This window comes from Heteronotia binoei, chromosome 4 (assembly GCF_032191835.1).
Source record: "Heteronotia binoei isolate CCM8104 ecotype False Entrance Well chromosome 4, APGP_CSIRO_Hbin_v1, whole genome shotgun sequence".
NCBI classification, from domain to species: Eukaryota; Metazoa; Chordata; class Lepidosauria; order Squamata; family Gekkonidae; genus Heteronotia; species Heteronotia binoei.
The window spans coordinates 157,617,651-157,644,940 of record NC_083226.1 but is presented as its reverse complement, the minus strand read 5'-3'; the positions used below and the strand labels follow the sequence as shown (position 1 = coordinate 157,644,940).

General features: G+C 42.6%; 1 protein-coding gene across 2 annotated transcripts; it reads right to left on the bottom strand.

Annotated features, from left to right (window-relative positions):
* Positions 1-1,062: 1,062 nt before the first annotated feature.
* C1QTNF3 (C1q and TNF related 3) lies at positions 1,063-25,985 on the bottom strand. 2 transcript variants are annotated; one of them, XM_060236090.1, is made up of 6 exons: positions 25,583-25,985; positions 21,053-21,152; positions 16,646-16,800; positions 5,389-5,518; positions 2,463-2,562; positions 1,063-1,254 (listed from the first exon to the last, which is right to left on the bottom strand). In XM_060236090.1, exons 1-6 carry the CDS (start codon positions 25,895-25,897, stop codon positions 1,095-1,097), a joined length of 960 nt encoding a protein of 319 aa, XP_060092073.1. In that variant the 5' UTR covers positions 25,898-25,985; the 3' UTR covers positions 1,063-1,094. The 2 variants fall into 2 exon arrangements, with proteins under 2 accessions (XP_060092073.1, XP_060092074.1); XM_060236091.1 differs by having other exon boundaries at positions 25,622-25,984.
* Positions 25,986-27,290: the final 1,305 nt, after the last annotated feature.

Sequence of the window (27,290 nt, the reverse complement as noted above, 5' to 3'; positions counted from 1 at the left end):
ACTTTACCAATGATTAATATAAACCAGAAAAAAAATTAACCTATTATTCTCCCTTAAATGAAACTTTGAGCATTGGTTAGCAATTCATTATACAAGGCAGAGGTAATGTTTTCATTCTTTGGCATGTTATGGTCATGAATAAACGAGAGGAAAAATCTAATATTTAGAAGATCAGTTGTTAATTTTAATCCTAATCTTGGACATATTCACTCCAATCCAGTAAGGAAGCAGTTTCCATAAGTAGATAAGGGTTAGGAGCTGGCCTGGAGAAAAGTGCCATGTCCCTTTGATGAACAGAAACACACAGCAGAAGGTTTTCATGGCCAGGACATAAATAAGTCACCTGGTTAAAAACAAAATCTCATTGCCCTGACCTGGATAGCCCAGGCAAGCCTGATCTTGTCAGATCTCAGAAACTAAGCAGGGTCACCTCTTGCAAGTATTTGGATGGGAGACCTTGGAATACCAGCAGTCAGGAGGCAGGGGTAGGCTTTATTCAGCTACCTCCCTGAATATCCTCCAGCCCCCCCCCCCCCATTAGGAGTCAGCCACCAGAGGTTGCCACGACTTCCAGGTGTGTGCATGCACACATTCACAAATAACAACAACAAAATCCCATTAAGCCTCTGTTAAAAGGGCAGGACATGTTTCTCCAGGCTTCTTCGGAACCCAGATATGGATTATTGTGTAGATATGCAGGCTGCCTGTTGCATAGAATTCATTCTATGGATGCATGTGCTCCAAAGCAGGTTATGTTCCTGAGATCTCCATGGAATGACTTTCCCGTTCATTTGAATGAAGGCATACATGCAGATGCTCTCATAGAGATCTGTTAACTGAGCAAAATGCAATGACATTGTATTTCCTGGAATTGCATTTTAGTGACTCTACTGAAGGACTGGTGGTTGGCGGACAATAGAAAGTATGATCCATAATGACACAGAAGAGACTTGTATCCATTCATCCCTAACTTTCCTTAGCACACTACATAGTAACTAATGGGATTAGGCCCTGCACTTTTAATATGTCGCTAATTTGTTTCACAGCACAAGGGAAATGAACAAGGAAATATATCTCAATGTTTAAGGTTTCATCTATTTTGTTTCAAAAAGAAGAAACCCTGCAAAAGTGGAAAAGCGTTGATGATCTCCGTGCAGTGCTCCATTGCCCATTCGCAGCCAAACTTCATCTCCCTTGGCAAGTTTAAGGACTGCACTGTTGCTTGATGTGTCCATTTTCCCTTTTGCTTCATAGCTAAAACCAAAGATTTTGGAAAAGATCAGTCAAGAATCTTACAGTTCCTGTACCTAAGAACCTGCAAATGTCCCCCAGCAGAAACATTGGTCCGGGACTATGCCTTACAGTAGGGTGTCAAATGTCTGACCATGGGCCAGAACCAGTCCACCTAGAGCTTTAATCAAGCCCACGGGGCTCTTTTCTCCCCCCTCCTTCCCTTTGAAGCTCTGAGGCTGCCGAAGTTCCATGCTCTTTCTACTTGTCTTTGCTGGCTGCAGCAGGAAGCAAAGCTGCAAGGAAAACATGGAATGGGTTTTCCATTAAAGAATCTGTGCCCAGTTTGATAGGGCTCAGAGACCTTAATGGAAAATCCATTCCACGTTTTCCTTGTAACTTTGTGCTGCAATGTTTTTCAATGGAATGGAGATCAGTTTCACTCTCAGTGTTCCTGTAGACAGCTGAAGCTCCTGCTTCCTAGAATTGTGTCCTTGCAAATAAAGGGTTGATGCTTTGAGCCAGCTTGTCTCTGCTGAATGGATCAGAGAACTGGTGCTTAGTGAGTACACTAACCTAGGAACCCACAGCCAAAGGGGGATATTACACTGGAGAGCCATTGCCAAGCTGAGAGGACCCTGGGGGCGGGGGAGAGAAGCTTGCAATGCCATTTCATTGTTTTCCCAGGCTCAGAGCATTTTATATTTTTAGTTTCTGCTGTGATCCTTGTGCTTTTTCTTGATGTTTTATTTTAAAAATTGCATTGCCAAATCCCACTATTCTCCCACCTTTCCAGTTTAAACAAAATACTGCAAGAGTTTTAAGCATATTTGTATTTGAAGTTAAAAGTAATATCTTTAATTGTGTTCACCTGTGTCTTTTATAAAGCTTATATTTCCATTACCTCACGTTACATTTTATGACATACATGGCCCAGCCCCATAAAGTCCCATTAAATGTCAGATCTGGCCCACCTAACAAATGAGTTTTGACACCCCTGCCCTGCCTTACAGGAATGGATCTCAAGAGAAATGTGGTGGGTAGCAGAAGAAGGCTTAAGTCCTCTGCCTTTGTCTACTAACATCAATCTGCAAATTAGCCCCTCCTGATACTATTTTGCTGCAGAGGAACATCAGGCTGGGGGCGGGGGGGGTCACTGTAAAATTTACCGATATGCAAGCGTGCCTTTTAAAAATGGTTTATAAATTAACAAGTAATGTCCATCAACATACCTAAATAAACTGAAAACTGTATTGCCATTGTGCATTAAGTAAACATACACTTCCTCCACATCTTCATGCTTCATCATACTGAAGGTGAAAAAATACACCCCTGCAAAGTGATCATATCATTTATTAAAGTTCTGCATAGGAAAGGTATGGGACAGGACAATTCTCTGACTGATGTTCTAAAAAGCCTCCCATCTTTTTTACAGTTTGAATCACGAGTCAGTTAAATAGAAAGACTGATGCCCCCTATCTGGTCCTGCATTGATCCATGTCATAGTAGCATCAAGACTAGACAATTATAATGCACTCTACATAGGTTTGCCTTTAAAGTCAACTTGGACACTCCTTTTGGCACAGAATGGTACAGCTCAGTTATTATCAGGAAGTAGGTGGAACATGCCTATTACACCCATTCTGCAGTTATTCCATTGGCTCCCCATCATTTACTGGGCTTATTTCAAGGTATTGACTATTATATTCAAAGCCCTTCATGGTCTTGGGACAGTCAGAACTGCCCTCCAGGACCGCCTCTCCTATAACATTCCATTGCAACAGCTTCATTCATCTGTTCTAGGGTTGCCAGGTCTGTGCTGGAAAATACCTAGAGAATTTGGGGATGGATCAGGAAGAGAGAGGGGTTTGGGTAGGTGCCTCAGCATGGGACAATGCCATAGAGTCCACCCTTCAAAGCAGCCATTTTCTCCAGGAGAACCAACCAGAATAATTACTGAAGGGAAATGTAAAAGATACGATTGTTTACTGCAATTCATTAAAGTGAAAAACACTCAGTCATACATACAAGGTCAGAATGCAATGACATATACTATATACTTCAGTATTCATTCATAACGTTTACAATAGGCACACTTCCAGGATTACAAAACATACTCTGAGAAGAGTGCCTATTGTAATTGACGTGAATGAGTATGTTTTATAACCTTGGAAGAGCGCCTATTTGTAATTGTTATGAATTAATATTGAAGTGTATTGTATATGTCATTGCATTCTGACCTTGTATGTATGATTGAGTGTTTTTCACTTTAATGAATTGCAGTAAACAATTGTGACTTTTACATTTCCCTTCAGTGATTATTCTGGTTGGTTACTCTGACACCAAAGCCTGTATATCTGTTACATTTTCTCCACTGGAGCTGATCTCTGCCAGCTGGAGATCAGTTGTAAAAGTGGAAGATCTTTAGGCCCCAGCTGGAGGTTCCAAAAAATGCAAAAGAGAACTGTGATATAAGAAAAAGTATGGTAGCCCTTATATCACAGATCTATTTTGTATTTTTTGGAGTATATCTCAACTGTGATCCCATAGTTGTTTTTTGTGGTTGCAAGGTGTACAGTAAGCATAGGGAGTCCCTCCTGCCTTCCATGACTATTCCCCCTACTAGCAGTCAAAAAATATGCCAACTTAAAGAACTCCTGGAGGGCAAATATCCTGCAGTTACTCTTAAAATAGCTAAATTTGGTTGGTTCGCCTTTAGGACGAGAAAATTACTAGTAGCCTAAAATGCTTGAGTACATTTGTTTTAATGGCCATTTCTGTATATCGTTCAATTTTAATAATGTTATAATATTTTATCATGTTTTACAGATAGTTCTTATAGATATGTACAGTTATCCCTTTTTTCAAGATGTTGGCTTTTGCCGTAAATAAAATCTATAATTGTTTTTTGCCCATCTGGAGGCTGTCAACCCATCCTGTTCAGGGCCCTCTGCAGGTGCCAGCTAACAAATAGGCAAGATCAACAATTGCCTGAAAACACACTCTGTTGTGGTCCCCACCTTGTGGAATTGAATGCCTGAAGAGGTAAGGGAGGCTTCCCATTGTGCAAACTAAGTAAAACTGAATGGTTCAGGAGGCATTTCCATATAACTGAATTGTTCAGCAAGGCACTTTATAAAGGGAAAGGGACTGCAGATGATGGCACTGGGCACAGGAATTATCTATTTGCTCTATGTATTATCTTGCTGTCCCTGCATTATATCCTGTTGATGTAATACCATTGTTCTGTATTGTATCTGTATTCTGTATCACGACTAATGCTTGCTCAGATTTCTGTAATCCTAGTTTTAGTACACTGCTTCTTAGATGTTCCATCATACTGACTAAATTGATTTATACTACATAGTCTGCTTTTGAGTCTCGGTGAGAAAGGAGGACTACAGATATAGCGAACAAACAAACAAAGGATTATGATTGCCCAGCAATGCCATATACTCACTCCCCGTATTCAGTTTTGAAGTTACAGGAGTCAAAGCCCCATAAGTCACTAAAGCACCATTCTTGCATGCACTTTCTCATGCCCCGGGAAATGCTGATTGCCACTTTGGGGTCAATTTTCTCCAGGTCAGTTTGGCCAGGGATCCTGGAGGGTTTTTTGGGGGAGGGGCATGGCCAACATCTGGGCATGGAGCAGGGGTCACCAGGAGTTTGGTGGGAGGTAGTTGTGAATGTCCTGTATTGTGCAGGGGGTTGGACTAGATGACCCCGGAGGTTCCTTCCAACTCTATGATTCTATTAATGCAAAACAAGATGATGCAAAACTTATTTTGAGTCTTTACCTACTAATGTATCCTTCTACCTACTAATGACCCTGATCCTTCCTCAAATGGCCTGAAGTCTCTGAAACCCCAAGTGGTTAATAAAACCCCAAAATAATTGTACATATGTAATTTGAAACCTATTATGAATACAGAATTTGGGTTACCTTTAAGTTACTGGTTTTTTGAAGAAAATATCACAATATGTACATTTTTATTATGTGTTATTCGTTATGCAGCCTTATCTTATGCATATTTTCTCAGAAATAATATCTACTGGGTAATAGGAAGCACTCCCTATGTGATGATGACCTTATTGGAGCCAAATTGTTACAGGAATAATTCATATCTTTATTGAATTTGTGTTTCTTTTACTTACCATTTACTGGTGCTCCAAATCGACCAGTCATCACATCAAAAAAATTCCCAATGTTGGTTTCAACGCTGCTGAAGATTATTCCACTGTTCTGATTACTGAAGTGGGTTGCCATCGAAGCCATGAATGCAACCTATACAGATATAACTTGTGTTTACATAGGAACTACCAAACTGGGGGGTGGGGGGAGATAAATGGGGAGACATAGCTGGAACTGATCCATTGTATACAACCTTCTTCCACACTTCGCATAGGAGCATGTATATATTTTAATTACATCAACGTACATTCAGGGCCTGAGCCAGCTCTAGGCAAACTCTGGAGACAAAAATCCCATTGATTTAAATTAGAACAAACAACTTATTCATGGGCAGAATGTAAAGAAGACAGATGCATGTTGGAAACATGTTGGTCTCACAACATGACCAAAGAATGATGGTCTCAATTTAGTCATTTTAGCTTTTAGGGAGGGTTCTGGCTTGATTCGATCAAGCACCTATTTATTTGTGGGTTTGATGGTTCACAATATCCATAAAACTCTCCTCCAACAACAAATTTAAAAATATCAACTTTCTTATTAGGGGATGTCTGCTGCTATTATTCAGTTGCAAAAGAACAGTGGCAGCACAATATATGAAATACAAAAATACAAAATATTGTGCACAAACAAACACTCTTAACTGGTGTATATAAAGTTCTATTATAATGAAATGAACAGCCCACAACAGTGGGCATACATTCATACAGTATAAATAGAAAACAACAGTCTCAAAACAATACTCCAAGGAGGACCCCACACAGTCACAGAGTTTTCCAAAATGAGTACAAAGACTCAAAAATAATGTTCCACAGGAGTCCCTCCGTTGTTTGTTGACTTCTGAAGGACAAATTCTAACCTTCACGCAAACCCCGGATTTGATTGTGTTCCGCTGCTCCTGCAGCTTCCTCGTAAGTCAAACTGAAAACTCCAGCCAAGTTCTTTCTCAAATGCCCATTTAGGTAATTTAGCCGCAAATTAAGATACCTAAATGGGCGTTTGAGAAAGAACTTGGCTGGAGTTTTCAGTTTGACTTACGAGGAAGCTGCAGGAGCAGCGGAACACAATCAAATCCGGGGTTTGCGTGAAGGTTAGAATTTGTCCTTCAGAAGTCAACAAACAACGGAGGGACTCCTGCGGAACATTATTTTTGAGTCTTTGTACTCATTTTGGAAAACTCTGTGACTGTGTGGGGTCCTCCTTGGAGTATTGTTTTGAGACTGTTGTTTTCTATTTATACTGTATGAATGTATGCCCACTGTTGTGGGCTGTTCATTTCATTATAATAGAACTTTATATACACCAGTTAAGAGTGTTTGTTTGTGCACAATATTTTGTATTTTTGTATTTTTGCTATTATTCAGCTGTCTGCAAATATAGAAAAATCATGACTGGGCAAAGAAGTCAGCTTTTATTATATTTGCATGCATATACAAGCAAGTTTTAGCATATGGTCTAACTAGGGCTGCCAAGTCCTGCTGGGGACGGGGGATCCCCTGCTTTGGTGGGCTCCAGCCCGCCAGCAGGGAGGAGGCTGTGGAGGGATCCCCCCCCAAAGAGTCCCATCACCGCATGATGTGTGTGGCACCTGGAAGTGATGTATCGCGCTGAGCACGTCGCACGGGGAGACTAGGAATTAATGGGAAACTATGGTTTCATGCAGGGATGCTTAGCAATTTGGAGGAAAACTCTATGATACCAGCAGCTGCTGGGGACTTGGCAACCCTAGGTCTAACCAAGTACCTATCCTTGACTTTCAAAACCAGAGAGGCGCTTGAATAAGGTTGCAGTGCTACGCACACTTGGAATATACTTCACTTTCTTCCAAATAAACATGGAAAGCTCAATGAAAATGTTGACCCAGTGTGTGACAGCAGTGAAAAAGGCAAACACCATGCTGGGAATCATTAGGAAAGCAGTTAAAAATAAAATGGGCAGTATTATAATGCCCAATTAGGGTTATCAATCCCCAGTTGGGGGCAGGGGATTTCCCGGTTTGGAGGCCTCCCCCTGCTTCGGGGTCATCAGAAAGTGGGGGGAGGGGGTGAGATGTTTGCTGGGCACTTTCATGCTTGCACATTGAATAAAACTTGGTTGGTCTTAAAGGTGCCTCTGGACTCAGTGCAATCCAAAGTGAGTCTCACCCTTCTATTTATTTATGGAACGCAACTGAATGTTGATATATAGAAATTGGTAGAGGCGTTCCATAAATAAATATATAACATCAAATAAAAATACAAGGAAGCCAGGAAATTTTGGCATTTCAAGTCTACTGAACCTATGGATATGGCAAGACAGTCCCTTGAAGAAGGATAGTATATCCGAAATGAAATTGGACCAGTTTTTTTTTTAATTGTTTGGACTTACTATAAAATCATTATGGACTTTGGACAGTAGCTACGTTGTTCAGTGGATGATTTTTCAGTTGCATTAGTGTGTGCAAAGTTTTGTTGTATGTAGTTCATATTACACATTGCTACCAATTTGTAAACGGAGAGAGTGTGTTTCTTTCAAGTAATGAGGATCCAGAGCATCTAATATCATTTTCTTCTCTTCCATTTTATCCTCACAACAAACCTATGAGCTAGGCAGGCACAGCTCAAGGTTTTGAGTGTCCATGCAGTCCACTCTGCACTTCAGGGAAGCAAGAAGTTTGCCCACACCCTTCCCTTCCTCCCCTACTCCTGGAGCTAGGTTCGGCTGAGAGTGTGTGACTGGCCAAAGGTCATCCAACAAACTTCAGCAACAGACTGGGGATCTGAACTTGGGTCTCATAAATCCTAGTTCAACACTCTAACCACTACGCACGCTGCCTGTATCTGACTGAGCGTGAAAAAAATTGCCCATTTCCGTGTTTTTGAACTGAACAAACTAAACCATATGAAGAATACCCATTATGTGGTAAATGATACAGAAATTGCATTCTGACGTGGATTTGAATAGTGCTAATGATAATGACGGAGGAATCACTCTATTTTCTTCTCCACCTGTTCAGCAACACAGTTGTATGAACCACAGTTTTTGTTGATACTTCAAGACACAAATAGCAGCCCTTAATTGCCCAATTGAGCATAAATTCCAGCTCGGGGATTTGAAAAAATAGAAGGTATTACTTGGAATTCTTTGTGTGGTCCTCCACACCCCCCCCCCAATTTTATCTTTGTAGGTTGGAGAGAAGGAGATGATCTACTACAATAAGTGTTCAGTTTTGAGCGCTACATTTTAAGAAGGATGTAGACAAGCTGGAACGGGTCCAGAGGAGGGCAATGACAATGGTGACGGGTCTGGAGACCATGAAGAAAGGTTGAAGGAGCTGGGCATGTTTAGCCTGGAGATGAGGCAGCTGAGAAGTGATAGGATCACCATCATCAAGTACTTGAAGGGCTGTCATATAGAGGATGGTGTGGAATTGTTTTCTGTGGCCCCAGAAGGTAGGACCAGAACCAGTGGGTTGAAATTAAATCAAAAGAGTTTCCAGCTCAACATTAGGAAGAACTTCCTGACTGTTAGAACGGTTCCTCAGTGGAACAGGCTTCCTCAGGAGGTGGTGGGCTGCCCTTCCTTGGAGGTTTTTAAACAGAGGCTAGATGGCCATCTGACAGCAATGAGCATCCTGTGAATTTAGTGGGAGGTATTTGTGAGTTTCCTGCATTGTGCAGGGGGTTGGATTAGATGACCTTGGAGGTACCTTCCAACCCAATGGTTCTATGATTCTAAGTAATGAAAAGGGGGTATTTTTTTATAAATAAAAATCTTCAGATGATCTGGTGAATACTTGTCTCCCCTCTAGGGTTGCCAGTTGGGAAATACCTGGATATTTTGGGGGTGGAGCCTGGGGAAGGCAGGGTTTGGAGAGGGGAGGGACTTCAGCAGTGTATAATGCCACAGAGCCACCCCTCCAAAGCAGCCATTTACTCCAGGGGACCTGATAGCAGGAGCTCCATGTGCGGCTTGGAGGTTGGCAGGCAACCCTACTACCCTCGCAGCAATTTCTAAAAACTGTTTCTATATATTTGTGCTCCTGATGCACCTGCTCCAACCTAAAGATGGTTATGTTTATCGATCCAGGTTAGCACCATTGCTCTGATTTTGTATGACAAACTTGTTGGGTGATCAGCATCCTATTAGAATGGAGCTTTAGTAGTTCTTAATGTGTTGGAATCTTTTTTTTATTTTACAGTTTTATTTTAAGAAGTTTTTAGACAGTAATGCACATTGGGGCCAAGAATCCCAGCTACAAATACAAGTCGATGGGGTGTGAACTGGCAGAGACTGACCAAGAGAGAGATCTTGGGGTCGTGGTGGATAACTCACTGAAAATGTCAAGACAGTGTGCGATTGCAATAAAAAAGGCCAACGCCATGCTGGGAATTATTAGGAAGGGAATTGAAAACAAATCAGCCAGTATCATAATGCCCCTGTATAAATCGATGGTGCGGTCTCATTTGGAGTACTGTGTGCAGTTCTGGTCGCCGCACCTCAAAAAGGATATTATAGTATTGGAAAAAGTCCAGAAAAGGGCAACTAGAATGATTAAAGGGCTGGAACACATTCCCTATGAAGAAAGGTTGAAACGCTTGGGACTCTTTAGCTTGGAGAAACATCGACTGCGGGGTGACATGATAGAGGTTTACAAGATAATGCATGGGATGGAGAAAGTAGAGAAAGAAGTACTTTTCTCCCTTTCTCACAATACAAGAACTCGTGGGCATTCGATGAAATTGCTGAGCAGACAGGTTAAAACGGATAAAAGGAAGTACTTCTTCACCCAAAGGGTGATTAACATGTGGAATTCACTGCCACAGGAGGTGGTGGCAGCCACAAGCATAGCCACCTTCATAAGGGGTTTAGATAAAAATATGGAGCAGAGGTCCATCAGTGGCTATTAGCCACAGTGTGTGTGTGTGTGTGTGTGTATATATTTTACCACTGTGTGACACAGAGTGTTGGACTGGATGGGCCATTGGCCTGATCTAACATGGCTTCTCTTATGTTCTTATGACAGAGAATTTCTATCTAGAGTTGACTGTTATGCAACATGTTTTGTTTCTGTATTTTTAGTCCAACACTGCAAGTACATGGTTTTGCGTGCTCCAAGCATTTTCCTTTATTTTATTTTAAAGTATGTTACGTGTGCACAGAGCCACAGTGTCTCAGCTCAGATCTTATTTTAAATTATTTAAGCGTGAACACAATAATGGGCTTTAAGTTTCCAAAAGGTTGTTTCATCTACTAAATGTTATTTGAATTTCCAGTCAGCTCTAATCCACTGTGCTGCAATTAATAAAAAAGGAAATTGTACAGTCGTTTTAGTCTTTCAGTTGCATTTGGAAAGAGAAAATTGTCCAGACCAGTTAAATAGCTCTCCCTTCCAACCATATTATATATTTTTGCTTTTCCTCTGACATTAGAAATTCTAATGTTTTCCTGACATTAGAAATCTAATTTAAAATACATGTCCAGGAGGAGCCCTTTCTGGTTCTGAACTGTGCAACCTTGCTGGGATGGTATCAAATAATCGCCCAGCTTTTTTTTTCTCATGAACCAATGGAAGGGGCTTGTGGAAAGCTTGAATTCAGTAGACATTGACTTCCATCTCACAAAATCCCTTAGAATAAAACAGCCCCAGAGTCAGGTACATTTTATTAATTCAGTCTAATCTACTTTTAAAAGCTGGTCATGAAAGACATGTGAACCAGCCACATCAGATTGCTGATTTGTCCTTCCACATTAGAATTGCCAACTTCATCTTGGGAAATTCCTGGAGATTTAGGGGGATGTCTGGGGAAGGGAGAGAGCTCAGCAAAGATGTGATGTCACTATAGAACTTCTGTTTTTTCCCTAGATTCTATGGTATGCTATGGAGCCCACTTTCCAAAGCTGTCATGTCCTTTAGGGAAACTAGAGGTAGATATACTTGGAGGTCAGTTATAATTCTGGAGGTTGGTAGCAGCATTCTAAATCCAGGCTTCCAGGATAGCTAGGTTTAGATTAGGACATCAGAGAATTCAGGCCTTCCAGATGGAAGGGCATAGCTCACCCATTTTGCAGATCATGAGCTAGCTTTTTCTTGCATTCCTACGGCAGTATTCTTGAAAAATGCAGCTTCCTCCTGCAAACGTCTGCCACTATTGTATTAATGTGTTTTGTGTATCATGGTGTACTAATTAATATCTATTTGACTTTAAAGTCACTGCAGCAGGCATCACAAATCCTTCCTCTCCTATCCTGCCCTGGGTAGCCCAGGCAAGCCCAGTCTTGTCAGATCTCAGAAGCTAAGCAGAGTTGACTCTGGCAAGTGCTTGGATGGGAGACCTCTTTGGAATATCAGGAGGCAGGGGCAGGCTTTATTCAGCCATCTCCCTGGATATCCTCCAGGCCCCCAGTAGCGGTCAGTCACCAGAGGTCAACATGACTTCCAGGTGTGCACACATACAAAAATGCCAACCCCCAACTCCCCCCCAAAACACAAGCCTTTCTCCTCCAAAGCTCTACTGTTTTCAAATGTTTTCAATGGCTGGCCATTTCTGTTTTCTTATCCCTTGCTCCTCCACTTTCAAGGTTGTACCTTTTCTGTTCTCAGGACTTTTTTTGAGCAGGAACGCACAGGAACACAGCTCCAGCTGGCTTGGTATCAGGGGGTGTGGTCTAATATGCAAATGAGTTTCTGCTGGTTTTTTTCTAAAAAAAAAAAGCCCTGCCTGTCCTATAAACTTCACAGCTATTCCAACCACTATTATGTGGGGAAAGGCTTTGAACATTAGTGAAGGATTAGGGCTAGGGGTATTTTTGTGCGGGGGGAGAGGGTGTACAGCAACTGCCAGGTCCAGATTCTTTTTTCAACGCAAGGTTGTTTAACTACAATAAACCTCTCATTCTTTGCACGTTGTTATCTCTCTGCTTCGCCAGAGTTCTTCTTCAATGTCTCCCGTCAGCCCAGCTGGTTGATTTGCTATGCAACAGTGCCAAGAATTTACTTAACGATGAAAATCATTCCTGTGAAAGGATCAACTACTAAATATATCTACTTTTAAATGCTGTGAAATGATATTCAAGCTTTTGAGAGATTCCTCTCAAAAAGATTCCTCCTGCTACCTGCCGAAATACGCATGCTTCTAGGGAACATCAAGCAAAATCAAAAAAATTAGACGTTTTGACTTGCACCGGACTAGTGCTAGTGGTCTTGTTCAGTGATGATTATACATTATCTGCAGGGCCAGCCCTAGATTATCTGGCACCCTAGGCAAAGCTATCTTCTGGCACACAATCCCCTCCCCCCCCCCCCGCACTGATAAACAGTTTTCAAAAACAGATGAATTCTGGGAAAAATGAAAAGCACAAAATTCAGCGCCCCCAGAAGGCGGGTGCCCTAGTTTGCCTAGTGGCAGGTCCGGCCTTGATTATCTGGTCCCCCTGGGAGTGGAAGAAAACCTTCACCAGCTTCAGCAACCTCTGTCTGCCCCTTGTAAGTCACCTTTATTATTATTTTTTTGAAGCAGAAGTAACATTGCGTTGCTTCCCATTCCCAGAAAGCCTAGACAAACTTCTCTAGATTAGCTGCAAAGATGGCAGGGAAATGAATAATACTATCAAAATATAATCATGGCCAGAGCTCCTTTGCATATGTAGCCAATCCTCCAAGAGCTTACAGTAGGCCCTGTAAGAAGAGCCCTGTAAGCTCTTGGAGGATTGGCTTCATCAGGGGTGTGTGGCCTAATATGCAAAGGAGTTCCTGCTACAAAAGCCCTGATCATCTTTAAACACTCTACTTAACGATGAAAATCGTTCCTGTGAAAGAATAAGCTACTAAATATATCTACTCATCTTTAAACACTCTACAGCACTGAGTCAGACCATAACTCGGTCTTCTTTCTTTCACCGATCCTCTCCTCTGTCCTCTTCCCCTGCCTCTGCTGGGCTAAAATTAGAGACCTCCAGGAGAGGGTGTAAGAGATAATTTGAGAACACCATGGGAACTGCAGTCTCTCTCAAGTGCTTTGGAGCATTTAAACACCGTCTCTGGGCAGTGATCTAGCAATGCTAAATGTAATAACTATGGGAAAAAGTTTAAGTCCAGTGGTACCTTTAAGACCAAGAAAAGTTTAATTCTGCGTATAAGCTTTCATGTGCATGCACACTTCTTCAGATAGTTACAGTTATATATTTGGGGGGGGGGGGGGATCATTATGACTTTTCATGGCAGCCCATACAATTTAGCTTGCTTTGTGTCCACAAGAAGCATTATTCTGTGGGCACCAGGCTTCTGGTGCTGGCAGGTTGTGGTTTTAATGTGTGGAACAAGTGTCCCTATAACATCGCCTTTCCTTGCATCCTTCTTTCCTTCCCACTCACTTTTATCTGCCCTCCTTCACCAATATTTGGTGTTTATTTACTTCTAGAGAGCCAGTAAAGGCTTTGAATCTCAGAGCTCTGAGACTCAGATTCAGAATATAGGGCAGGATATAAATCCAATGTCATCAACTTTTTCTAGTATATCCCACCTTTTTCCACAATGGGGGACCAAAAGCAGTTTACATCTGTCTCCTCTATTTTATCCTTGCAACAACCCTATTAGGTAGGTTAGGCTGAGAATGTATGAATGTCCCTCGGTAACCCAGTGAATTTACATGGCACAGCCTGGATTAGAACCTGGCTCTTCTGTGCTGTAGTGTGAAACGCTCACCACCACACTACATTGGCTGCTGTTGTATAGTAGCAAGCAGTCAGACCAGAGTAAGTCATCTTAGTCACATGGTAGCAAGCAGCTTTGTGTTGGGCAGGAGCTCACAGGAATGGAGCTCTGGAACCTCTAAATTTTATTGTGCTCTTTCTTTCTTTCTTACCTGCCCCCCCCCCAAATAATTGCTTCTGGGTTCCATTGTTCTACCTCCCTGTGAGAATTTTGCTGAATTCTTAAGATTTGACAAACTTCTAATATTCCTTCCCCCTACACACACACAAAAAAGGGAAATTAACAAAATCATATAAAGCAGACAGATGGAAATCTTCATCATGCCACTGTGGCCACATAAAGCAACAACGGATATATCCTTGTAGTACTATAACGTTATAACAGTTTGTCCCTCAGGTTCTCTGAATTCCCAGCTTTCATATTTTTAAAAGGTTAAGTTTCTAGGTTTTTTTGTTATAACTTTATAATACTGCAAGGATATATCAATTGTTGCTTTAAAGAACCTTGAAAGAGCCCCCCCTAGTGGTGCTGGGGGAAATGGGTACTGCAGAAGACTAAGGTGTAATGTGTAGGGTTGCCAATCCCCAGGTGGGGGCAGGGGATCCCCCAGTTTGCAGCCCCTTCCCCCTCTTCAGGGTCATCAGAAAGCAAGGGGGGGAGAAATGTTTGCTGGGCACTTCATTATTCCCTATGGAGACCGATTCCCATAGGGCATAATGGATAAATGATCCGCAGGTGTCTAAGGCTCTGGGGGGGCCTGTTTTTTGAGGTAGAGGCACTACATTTGCAGCATAGCATCCAGTGCCTCTCCCCAAAATACCCTCCAAGTTTCAAAAGGATTAGACCAGGGAGTCCAATTCTATGAGCCCCAAAAGAAGGTGCCTTTATCCATTATTTCCAATAGAGGAAAGGCATTTAAAAGGTGTGCAGTCCCTTTCAATGTGAATGCCAGAACTCCTCCAATTATGCTTGTCACAACTTTGCTCCTGGCTCCACCCCCAATGTCCCCAGATATTTCTTAAATTGGACTTGGCAACCCTAATAATGTAGTGTAAGACTAATGTGGCATAAAACTAATGTGGAAGCCCCATTTCTATTTATTTTATTTATTTATTTATTTCATTTATATCCCGCCCTCCCCCACCACGGCAGGCTCAGGGCGGCTAACAACATTCTACAATCATACAATAACAAGTAAAACCTTAAAATTACAATATAGAGCAATAAAACATTAAAATATTAACTTAAAACCAATCCAGTAATACAGTTGTGATGCGGTATAGATCTTTAGACCGCATTGGCGGACCCTTGGTTACCGTTTTTCCTAGCAGTCCGAGTATGCTAATTTAAAAAGGGTGGTCTTGCAGGCCCTGCGGAACTGTTCAAGGTTCCGCAGGGCCCGCACCTCCTCTGGGAGTCGGTTCCACAGGGTAGGGGCCGCGATCGAAAAGGCCCGTGCTCTGGTACTCTGATATTTAATTTCCTTCGGCCCAGGGGCAGTCATTAGGTTTTTCCCGGTTGACCTCAGTGCTCTCTGGGGTTCGTATGGGGAAAGACGGTCCCTCAGGTAGACAGGTCCTCGGCCATATAAGGCTTTAAAGGTAACGACCAACACTTTGTACTGGACCCGGTATATAATCGGCAGCCAGTGCAGTTCACGTAGCCCCGGCTGTATATGTTCCCGTTTTGGGAGTCCCAACAACAGCCTGGCCGCCGCGTTCTGCACTAGCTGCAATCTCCGGGTCCGGCACAGAGGTAGCCCCAAGTAGAGGGCATTACAGTAGTCTAGTCTTGAGGTGACCGTTGCGTGGATCACTATTGCGAGGTCCCGGCGCTCAAGGAAAGGGGCCAGCTGCCTTGCCCGCTTCAGATGGAAGAATGCTGACTTGGCAGTGGCTGCTATCTGGGCCTCCATCGATAGTGAAGGCTCCAGTAAAACACCCAGACTCTTTCTGTTGCAATTGGCAGATTAAATTGGTGAATAAATCCCACATTGCCTTTCTACTGACAGTATCATAAAAGATGAAACCACACAAGACCACCCCAAGTAGAAAACACTTCCAGGGCTTTTTTTTGTAGCAGGAACTCCTTTGCACATTAGGCCACACACTGCTGATGTAGCCAATCCTTCTGGAGCTTACAATAGGCCCTGTACTAAGAGTCCTGTAAGCTCTTGGGGGATTAGCTACATCAGGGGTGTGTGGCCTAATATGCAAAGAAGTTCCTGTAAAAAACCCTGCCTGTAACAACAAATTTTCTAATGCTGGGCAGCACATCAACTTTGTTATAAAATCTGATTACTTCTGCCCCCTCCCCCCCCCCCCAAAAAAAATCACTGCCTGGCGAATAGGCTGTCTCCCAATAATGCAGCAATTGACTTGTATTTTAATTGATAGGTTTAAAATATTGTTTGGAGTATTTTTTTAAAAAAAATCATGTTATAATGTTCTCAACTGATCACCGATTTTGGACAGGGGAGCCTCCCCTTATGAAAATGACGGGGGAAATCACCACCTACATCATTTTTTTACCTGAAGCTCTGGTGGGATGCCAGGGTGTCCCTTCTCTCCTTTTGGTCCATGGTTGCCCCGCTCTCCTCTGGGTCCCAAATCCCCCTTGTCTCCTTTGTCACCTTTTGCTCCTTCCGTTCCGGGTGCTCCATTATTTCCATTGTTTCCATGGTTCCCTTAAAACGATCAAGGAAGGGATTTGTTGGTCTCTTTTCCTTCCTGTTTAAAAGATCTGACTAAGAAATGCAAAGCTTCCCCCAGCTGTCTTTTGCCAGAGCAGGTCATTTGGCTGTGGTCTTCACGATGTTACATTTTTGAACATATGAACATAATTATACCGTGCCTTATACTGAATCAGACTCTCGGTCCATCAAAGTCAGTATTATCTACTCAGACTGGCAGCGACTCTCCAGGGTCTCAAGCTGAGGTTTTTCATGATTACTTGCCTGGACCCTTTTTAGTTGGAGATGCCGGAGATTGAACCTGGGACCTTCTGCTTACCAAGCAGATGCTCTTCTACTGAGCCACCATCCCTCCCCAAAGAGCAGAATTTAGTAACTTGAGGGTTGTGGGTTTTATTTTCCCCTACTGAATTTCTAAAGAGAGGAACAGAAGGTGAAAGCAGAAACTTTGTAGGTGGAATGACATCCTTGAGCCTGGGAAAAACAGAATCTTCAGTTGCAGACAAAATCAGCAAATGACTCCCACATTGTCCTTCTACTGATGGTGTCATAAGAGATGAAACTTTGCATGATTAAGCATAGAAGAAGGGAGGGACGGTGGCTCAGTGGCAGAATATCTGCTTGGTAAGCAGAAGGTCCCAGGTTCAATCCCCAGCAGCTCCAACTAAAAAGGGTCCAGGCAAAAAGTGTGAAAAACCTCAGCTTGAGACCCTGGAGAGCAGCTGCCAGTCTGAGTAGACAATACTGACTTTGATGGACCGAGGGTCTGATTCTGGATAAGGCAGCTTCATATGTTCAAGAAGAATGGATACTATTGCCTCTTTGATAACAAATTAATTGCCTTGGTTTCAGTCTGGAAAAATCCAAAATTGTGTCCTGCATATAACATTAGAATGGCAATGCACCTGGTATTATTTACACTGACTGGAAACAACTTTACAGCGTTTTAGGCAAATTATTACATGATCTTTGGAACTGGAGAGGCTGGGGATTGAACCTTGGACCTTCTGCATTCAAAGCAGATGCTCAGCCACTGTGTCACATCCCCTCCCCTCCGTTCTGATTTAGTGATATAATGGATGCATTTCCCCTTAGCCTAGAGCTTAACGTAAGAGCCACATTGAATAAACATGAGATGTTTGAGAGCTGAAAGTCATGAATGTCAGATGTTTGAGAACAGGGAGGGAGAAAGGCAAATAGGAGGGGGGGGGGGGAGAAAGCAACTTTAAATGCATTCTCCAAGTCGCTGGCTGGCTTGGCTTGGAGAAGTGTGAAAGAAGCCCGAGCTGCAGTTTAGCCACCCCTGTCCTAGAGAGTCCAGTACAGTACAAGCTGGGGTGAGGGGTCCAAAAATAATCTGATGTAAATTCCAGCTTCTGTTAACATCCCTAAACTGAATTTTGTTTGGGAAATCAGTGGGACACTGCCAATGCTGGTAAAAGTGGTCCACCAAGAAAGCAATCTTGAGCTTTATTCAGCGTCTATCTATTCAGAGTCTATCTCAGGTCTATTAAGTCCAGGGAAGTGTTACTGTGCAAGACAGGATGCTGGACTAGATAGACTACTGGTTTGATCCAGACATGTTTTATGCTTTTAGGACTGCACTACAAGTCTGCAAGGAAGACTATAATAGCAACTGTAGTTTTACAAAGATAAGCTGAATCAGTTAACCTTTAAACTAAATAACAGATGGAACATATCTAGACGTGACCTGTGGACCTAGAAATAGACTTTCTGTGGTGTATGTCGTCATTTGCCCAAGGAAGCTAATCATTTTCTGTGTTCACGTAAGAACTCAGGATAAGTGGGATTCTTTTAAATTATTTTTCAGTCGATGCACGGTATAATTAAAAACATTATACTATCTTTTATTAACACGTCAAATTGTACCTTATTTCAGTTCTAAATTTTTAAAATGGTTTTAAATAACTCCTTCTGTATCGCCGACCTTATTGGACATATCTCAGAGCATGTAATTGAAATTTTATGCAGTACTTTTGCGGACGGAAAGGTTGGTGGCTGATTTATGTAAGAAACCCCATTAATCATGGGGAGCTTATGCCAAAAGAACCTTGCTATTTATATACATATATTGCCACCCAAAGCTGCTTATAGAAGCACTTTATGCAACTGAGTATGTCATACTTTTATTACTGGAAATTCTTATTAACAGGACATTAACAAAGAACGCCTGCTCAGTTACAAAAACCACTGGAACCAAAGGCAGACTAACCGCCTCACTCCTACTACACTTGCTGAGTAAAACATACCCTTTTGCATAAGCTCTGTTTTCAAGGTTCCAGCTTTTAGCATAAGGACACTGTTAGTCTGTCCCCAGTTTGTTTGTTTATTTATTTGTTTTATTGGATTTAAATCCCGTCCTCCCCGCCGAAGCAGGCTCAGGGCGGCTCACAACAGTAAAAACATTTACAGGTTAAACATTAACTAATTAAAATCTTACAATAAAACAATTAAAACATTTTAAAAACAGTTTGGTGCTAATTAATAATAATACATTCCAATCATTTCAGTCTTCTTGAGTATCCTCATATGTGGCTGTCCATTAAAAGCAAGTTGAAATAAAGCTGTCTTGCAAGCCTTGGGGGACTGAATAAGGTCCCGCAAGGCTCCTGCTTCTTCTGGCAGTTGTTTCCACCAATAGGGGGCCGCTATAGAGAAGGCTCGCTCCCGAGTGATCTTCAGTCTTGCCACCCTTGGCCCAGGGGAACATATGGGAAGAGACGGTCCCTAAGGTAGACAGGTCCTTGAACATATAGGGCTTTAAAGGTAATAATCAGCACCTTGTAGCGAATCCGGTACACTATCGGCAGCAAGTGCAGTTCCCACAGCCCAGGCTGTATGTGCTCCCGCATAGGAAGCCCCAATAGCCTAGCTGCTGCATTCTGCACCAGTTGCAGTCTCCAGATCTGACACAAGGGCAGCCCCTTGTAGAGGGCATTACAGTAGTCCAATCTCAAGGTGACTGTAGTGTGGATCACAGTTGCCAGGTCACCACGGTCAAGGGAAGAGACCAACTGCCTTGCCCGCCTAAGGTGGAAAAAGGCAGATTTGGCAGTGGCTGCTATCTGGGCCTCCTTTGTCAATGAAGGTTCCAGTAGCACCCCCAAGCTTCTGACCTCCCAGGCCGCTGCGGCTCAGGCAAAGGACCTCTGTCTTTTTCAGATTCAGTTTCAGTCAACTCAGCTTAAGCCACCCTGCCATGGCCTTCAGCGCCAAGTCCAGATTTTTTGGGGTACAGGTAGACCGGCCATCCATCAGTAGATAGAGCTGGGTGTCATCAGCGTACTGATGGCAACCCAACCTATACCTCCTGGCAATCTGGGCAAGGGGGCGCATATAGATGTTAAACAGCATCAGGGAGAGCACCGCCCTCTGAGGCACACCACAGTTAAGTGGGTGTCTCTGGGATGTCTGTCCCCCGATTGCCACCCTTTGTCCCCGACCGTGGAGAAAAGAGGAGAGCCAGTGTAAGGCCAACCCCTGAATCCCTGCGTTGGCAAGGTGGTGAATCAGCAACTGATTGTCGACCGTGTTGAACGCAGCTGACAGGTCCAACAATTTCCATTTGGTGCTAGTGTTGCCAATCCTCAGGTTGGTTTGGAGGCCCTCCACCTCTTTCAGGGTAATCAGAAAGTGGGGGTGGGGAGGGAAATGTCTGCTGGGCACTTCATTATTCCCTATGGAGACCGATTTCCATAGGGTATAATGGAGAATTGATCCGTGGGTATCTGGGGCTCTGGGGGGGCTGTTTTTTGAGATAGAGGCACCAAATTTGCAGCGTAGCATCTTGTACCCCCCAAGTTTCAAAAAGTTTGGACCACGGAGTCCAATTTTATGAGCCCCAAAAAAGGTGCCCCTATTATTATTTCCAGTGAAGGGAAGGCATTTAAAAGGGGTGCGGTCTCTTTAAATGTGATGGCCAGAACTCCCTTTGGAGTTCAATTATGCTTATCACAACCTTGCTCCTGGCTCCACCCTCAAAGTCTTCAGATATTTCTTGAATTGGACTTGGCAACTCTATGGTGCACAGTGTCTGGGTGGTAGGAGCAAGATAAGAGCTATTGTTATGCTGTATCTGCCAGTTGGTTTGGCCAATTAAGGCAGAACAGAAGACCGGAAAGAGGGTGGCAGGAACTTAAAGTAAGTTATCTTTACCACATCTTTCCCCACTGAGTTCCTACAGTTAGCCAAACACCCCAAAGTAATGGGGATCTTATTTTTTTACCTGGCATTCCTGGAGGCCCTGGTGGGCCTTGATAAGCTCGAAAGCCAAAATCCCCTCGGCAGCCACATTCCGGTGGGCTTTGAGGTCCACTGTAGGTAGTCTGCAAACATACAATGCAAGGTACATTTTCATTAACGTAATGAAATAATGTTCAGCATAAGAGACAGACCTTTCACGGAAGACCTTGAATTTCCAGCTGTGGCATTATGTCGCAGCAATGATGGCAGCCAGCACCTGTCTTTCTAAATTGTTTAATTGTCTGCTAGTTGATGATAATTATTTTCTAAATGGTCATCAGTGCCTCATTGGGATAGCCCTTCTGTAAGATCCACAGCGGGAAGGACGTGAAGCTGCAACTGCTGCAAGAAGGAAGTCAGAAGTCAGTTTATCCCACATGAGTTTGAATTTGAGAAGGGAGAATAGAAAAGGTCTAAGGTAGGGTTGCCAGCCTCCAGGTGGGGCATGAAGAGCTCTCACTTTTGCAACTGGCAGAGATCAGCTCCCCTGGAGAAGATACAACCACAGAGAGTTTCATGGAACAGAATGAAATCAAAAGCAAAATACCGTGAAATAATGACGAACCCAATATATACAAATTTAAACCACTAAAGTCCAAAATTCAATGCACACAAAGTCCAATCAAAAATCCAAATATCAAGTAGAGAAATTCTTAACATCATAATATCAGTTGCAAGAAGTGACAAAGTTCTATGTTATATCCCTTGTATGAATCATATGGTGCTGTCTTCATGGAATCATTAAAGTGCCGTCTTCTCCCCCACTCCTTAGAGCGAGAATAAAGTGCTAGTGCATAATGAGAATAAAGTGTTTATGCTCTATGGCAATTGGAGTATCTCACATAAACAGAAGACAACGCTGAAAGATTGGAATATATCTATTGCTAATATATAAGGACTGGAACTAGAACTTTATTCTCACTCTAAGGAGTGCGGGAGAGGACAGCACTTTAATGATTCCATGAAGACAGCACCGTATGATTCTTACAAGGGAGATAAGATAGCACTTTATAGTTTCTTGCAAGTGATATTATGACTTTATTAATTTCTCTACTTGATACTTGAATTTTTGATTAGACTTTGTGTGCATTGAATTCCAAACTTCAGTGGTTAAAACAGAGCTTTGAAATTTGTATATATCAGGTTTGTTATTGTTTCACGTTATTTCCCCCTGGAGAAAATGGCTGCTTTGAAGGGTGGACTCTATGGCATTGTACCATGCTGAGGCCCCTCCCCTCCCCTCCCCAAACCCTGCCCTCTCCCAGATTCACCCTCAAGGTCTCCAGGTATTTTCCAGCACAGACCTGGCAACCGTATCTAAGGGTCAGTGATTTGTAAGCTGTTTTCCCCTTCCCCAGTCCTAAATTCTAAGGGGGGAAAACAAATTTAGCCAGGTTAAGGTTCCCAGGTCCCTCTGGCCACCAGTGGAGGCCAAGGAGGCTATAATCTGAAATGGAAGATGAGAAAGAGATAAATGTTTCTTATTAGCTAGCCTTTCCATTGAAAATTGCTCCCCTAGGCTGTTTTTCCCCCTGGGGAAGAAGAAAGATGGGTGCCCTAAAATACAGACAGTTTGACCATGTGATTTGGAGCTGGCTTGGAAAGATTGCTCAGAGACTTCTGGGCAACAGGAGCAGCTTCAAGGTTATTAAATACAATGCTGTTTTATGGGGTTGGATCCGACAATGTGAATGCAGGTCCTTCCTGTATTTCTTTTCCCCAGCAGATGCCCTTAACCAGGGCTTTTTTGGTAGAAAACCCCAGCAGGAACTAATTTGCATATCAGGCCACACCCTCTGACACCACGCCAACCTGAACTGCGTTCCTATGGATTCCTGCTAAAAAAAAAAGGCCTGCCCTTAATTCCTGAACTGCTGATGGAGCCTTGTAGACAAAATGCTATGCGTGGAGTTGCCAGCTCTGGGTTGGGAAATACCTGGAAATTTGTGGGGGAGGGAGCAGGGGGAGGGGGAAGTTTGGGGAAGGGAGGAGCCTCAGCAGGGTATAATGCCATGCAGTCTACCCTCCACAGCAACTGTTTTCTCCAGGGGAATTGATCTTGGGTCAATTGTAATAGCAGGAGATTTCCAGGTTCCACCTGGAGGGTTGCAATTCTAGCAGACGCTGCATCAAAGAGCTCAGGTTTATCAGGTGAAATGGCTCCAACTCCCTCTTCTGCTGGTTCAAGAGACTCCAAAAACAAAAGAAATGTGATTGGATTGCAGAGGAGGAAGTCATCGTTGACTGTCAAATAAAAGGCATTCAATGCACAGGTAGACTCCATTTCACCATATTAAGGCATTAAATACAGATTCTAATTGCATCTTAACATTTTATACATGGATACAGCTGGTTGAGTACAGGGTAAACTGCTCAGTCCCAAATGTTTTTTTAAAAAGCCAAATACTGTCAAAGAGCAGTAAGGAAACAATTAGACCCCTGCTGGCTTCCAAGCATTTGGTAAGAAAAATAAATTAGTGTGTCGGAATTATACAAGGCTCATGTAGTTTATAATTTGCTTTTTGTTTGCTTTTGTTTTCCTTATGCATTCAGCACCTGCCTCATTTGCAAAAGAATAATATATTTGCTGTCTGAAAATCCTTAAGTCAGTTTATTTAAGCAGGCACATCTCATAACCAACACTGATTGTATAGATCAGAAAAAAAGCAAATATCTTTAGCTTATAGCTTAGGGTTGCCAACCTCCAGGTGGGACCTGGAGATCTCTTGCATTTACGTCTGATCTCCAGCTGGTGGAGATCAGCTCCCCTGGCAGAAATGGCTGCTTTGAAGGGTGGGTTCTGTGGCATTGTACCCTGCTGAGGCCCTTCCCCTCCCCAACCCTGCATGTATTCTCCATGTATTTTCCAACCCAGACCTGGCAACCCTATTATAGCTCATTGAATTCTCTTGGGGGAGAAGTGAGGTGCGGGGTGGGGGGCGGAATGCAATCTGTGTAATTATGAGTACAGTCCTAAAAAGAGTTTTCATGGAAGACAATGGGTTTACTAAACTCTATTACTGCCTCCAGGACCAAATTACACATAATAGTCTATGGCTGCCAACTCCAGGTTGGGAAATTCCTGGATATTTGGAGGTGAGGGGTGGGGTTTGGGGAGAGGAAGATCTGCAGGATATAATTCCATAGGATCCACCCTCCAAAACAGCATTTTTTCCAGAGGAACTGACATCTGTAGCCTGGATATCAGCTGAAATTCCAGGAGGCCTCGAGATTACCTAGTGGATGGCAAATCAATTTAATTATAAATGTTTGTACTTTATTTAAACCACTTTAGGGTTGCCAGGTCTGTGTTGGAAAATGCCTAGTAACTTTGAGAGCAGATCCGGCAGAGGGTGGGGTTTGAGGAGGGGAGGGGTCTCAGCATGGTACAATGCCATTGAGCCCAGCCTTCAAAGCAGCCATTTTCTCCAGGAGAACTGACATCTGTGGTCTGGATACCAGCTGAAATTCCAGGAGGCCTCAAGATCCTACCTAGTGGGTGGCAAATCAATTTAATTATAAATGTTTGTACTCTATTTAAACCACTTTAGGGTTGCCAGGACTGTGTTGGAAATTACCTGGAGACTTTGGGGGTGGATCTCGGAGAGGGCGGGGTTTGAGGAGGGGAGGGGCCTCAGCATGCTACAAAACCATAGAATCCTCCCTTCAAAGCAGCCATTTTCTCCAGGGGAGCTGATCTCTGCCAGCTGGAGATCAGTTGTAAAAGCAGGAGATGTCCAGGCCCCAAGTGGGGGCTGGCAACCCTGGAGCTGACTAAAAAAGTTTTGTCTTAATTTAGTATATCACTGTTCTTATTATTGTATTTTTATTAACAGTGCAGTTCTAAAAACACCTATATTGAAATCAATGGGCTTACTTATGAGTAAATCTGCTTAAAATTGTGTTACTTGTTAAAACTTGAAAATATTAATGAGATAGAATAACAATTTAACTCAAATAATAAAATAACTAGTTCTAAATAAATAAAAGAACATGTTAAAGCAATGTTCCTATACCAAAGGTATATTTTTATCCATAGTTTTAACCAGTCTGCCCTATTGCCCGCTTGATTTAGATTCCTTAGATTTAATCAAGTTTCTTACATCAATTGTCCTAAAAGAACTTCAGCTATAAAATAACAAAAACATGACAAAAGTGCCTCAAACTCTCTGGTAGTGGGAATTATTATTATTAATTGAGAGGCGGAGTTCTGAGCATATTAAGTCATGCTACTATAATTCAACAGTTTTCATTTTAAAAAAATCATTCTTCTAACAGTTTATTTTCCTTCACAACTGTTAATAGTGTAACACATAAAATATATTATAAAATCCTGAATGAGATACCTATCTGTCATCAAATTATACAGTCTCTTAGATTTGTATCAAAAGCAAATAACAGGCTGCTGTTACTCTGCTAAGCATCTTTACTAAATAACTTTTACTTATTATGTAGGAAAACAAAATCCCATTAACTTTCCAATATGTTGTCTTAGAAGATGAATTCAGAGTACCTGGACTCTGTCTGAGGTAGTCTGTGCTACATCATCTACCTCTGGTTTCAAGGCATTTGGGTCAGTAGAAGGGATATTACCATCCTCATCCTCAACCGTCCACTCAATAAGTCGACTCCGCTGTCTTAACAATTCCCTGCTGCTGGAACCTTTGTGGCCAGTCTGGTGATGACTCTGCAATACTTTGGCCACCGGATCATTAGCTCTTCTGCTCACCTCGGTGTGATCTTCTTGACACAGGCAAAAGTGAAGGAACAGAAGCAAAGTCAGGAAGCTCCAAGTGAGGAAATCCTTGGGTACCATATTACTCATCATGGCAAAGTCTTAGAAGTTCAAGGGCTTTTTAACCAGGGAAAGATCTGCAGCTGACGGTGACGTGGTCTTTCCCAAGCTATCCACCAACTATTAAGCCAAGCAAGAAGACCTGCTTAGGTTACCACAGCTTTATATGCTGCGTGCAATAAATTATACTATGAAAATGTCAGAGTGGCAGGATCCTCCATCTCAAATCAGTCACGCTTTCTCAAACAACCCACTCATTATTCACCACATCCCCCGCTTCAGGGAAAATAGATTTGTATGCTGGAAATGACCACCGTTTTTAATGGACAGCCGTGGTTCCTGTTTGGGGGCGCTGACAAATGTACATCGTTTTTCTCTTTTTTTGGCATGTTTTCATTTCAGTGTGAAATGAGATGGAAATGAAGAACATGTGGCTAATGTTTTATGCTCCCTGATTAGGCATGGAAAAGCTCAGAATTCAAACTCTAAAAGGGTCTTTTGGACATGGTCTCTCTGTTTGTTGGCTGGAAACACACATGCGTATGCATATTCTGCATCAGTTCACTCTAGAAAAAAAAAGTAAAGCACTAGCAATTAGGAAGCAAAAGCACCAGGGCAGAATTTTGTCTGTGATTCTGATCTGAAGATTATTTCTTACTATGGCTAGTCATGGAAGACAACCGTTTGCTTGTATGCCAGACACTGAAGGAGCCTGGGCAAACAGGCCAAAAACAGTCCATTGGATTCTTGATACTGAACCCCCGTTCTTAGTGCTAAACTTGGGCTTCCTGATCAAACATCCCCCCCCTGCTTACACACACTTCCAATGTTTTGCTACAGGCTGGTGCCAAACCAAATTCTGTTTTCCTGCCAAGTAAAGATAAATGACCACAAACTCAAGTGGCAAGTTTCAGCCCTATAAATGATTATGTCTTGATCAGATTATCCTGTCATTGGAACAACCCACTGGCAGACATTTGGGATGCTAAAAATACCAAAAAGAGAGAGAGAGACTACCAAGCAGATATTACTACTGTTGTCATTTCACAAAATAGAGAAATTATACCGCTAATGGACACACTAATATGAAGTCATCTCCTCTTATTTTTTTCTGGAGCATGATAACCAAGGCTATCGTGCCCCAACAGAAATGCCCTAAATTTTAGAAGCATATACAGAAAAAGAAACACACAATGGCTTGCCTCTTTAGCTGATACCCTGCCTGCCAATAATTTGTTGGAACCTTATTCTTGCTAAACTTCAGAAAATGGACATTGACATCATCCAGAGTCCTGTATGAACTTCCACACATACAGGTTAGGGACGTTTTGGCTGAGATACTCTGTGTCATGTGAAGCTGCCTTATACTGAATCAGACCATCACTCCACCAAGGTCAGTATTTTCTGCTCTCCAGGGTCTTGAGTG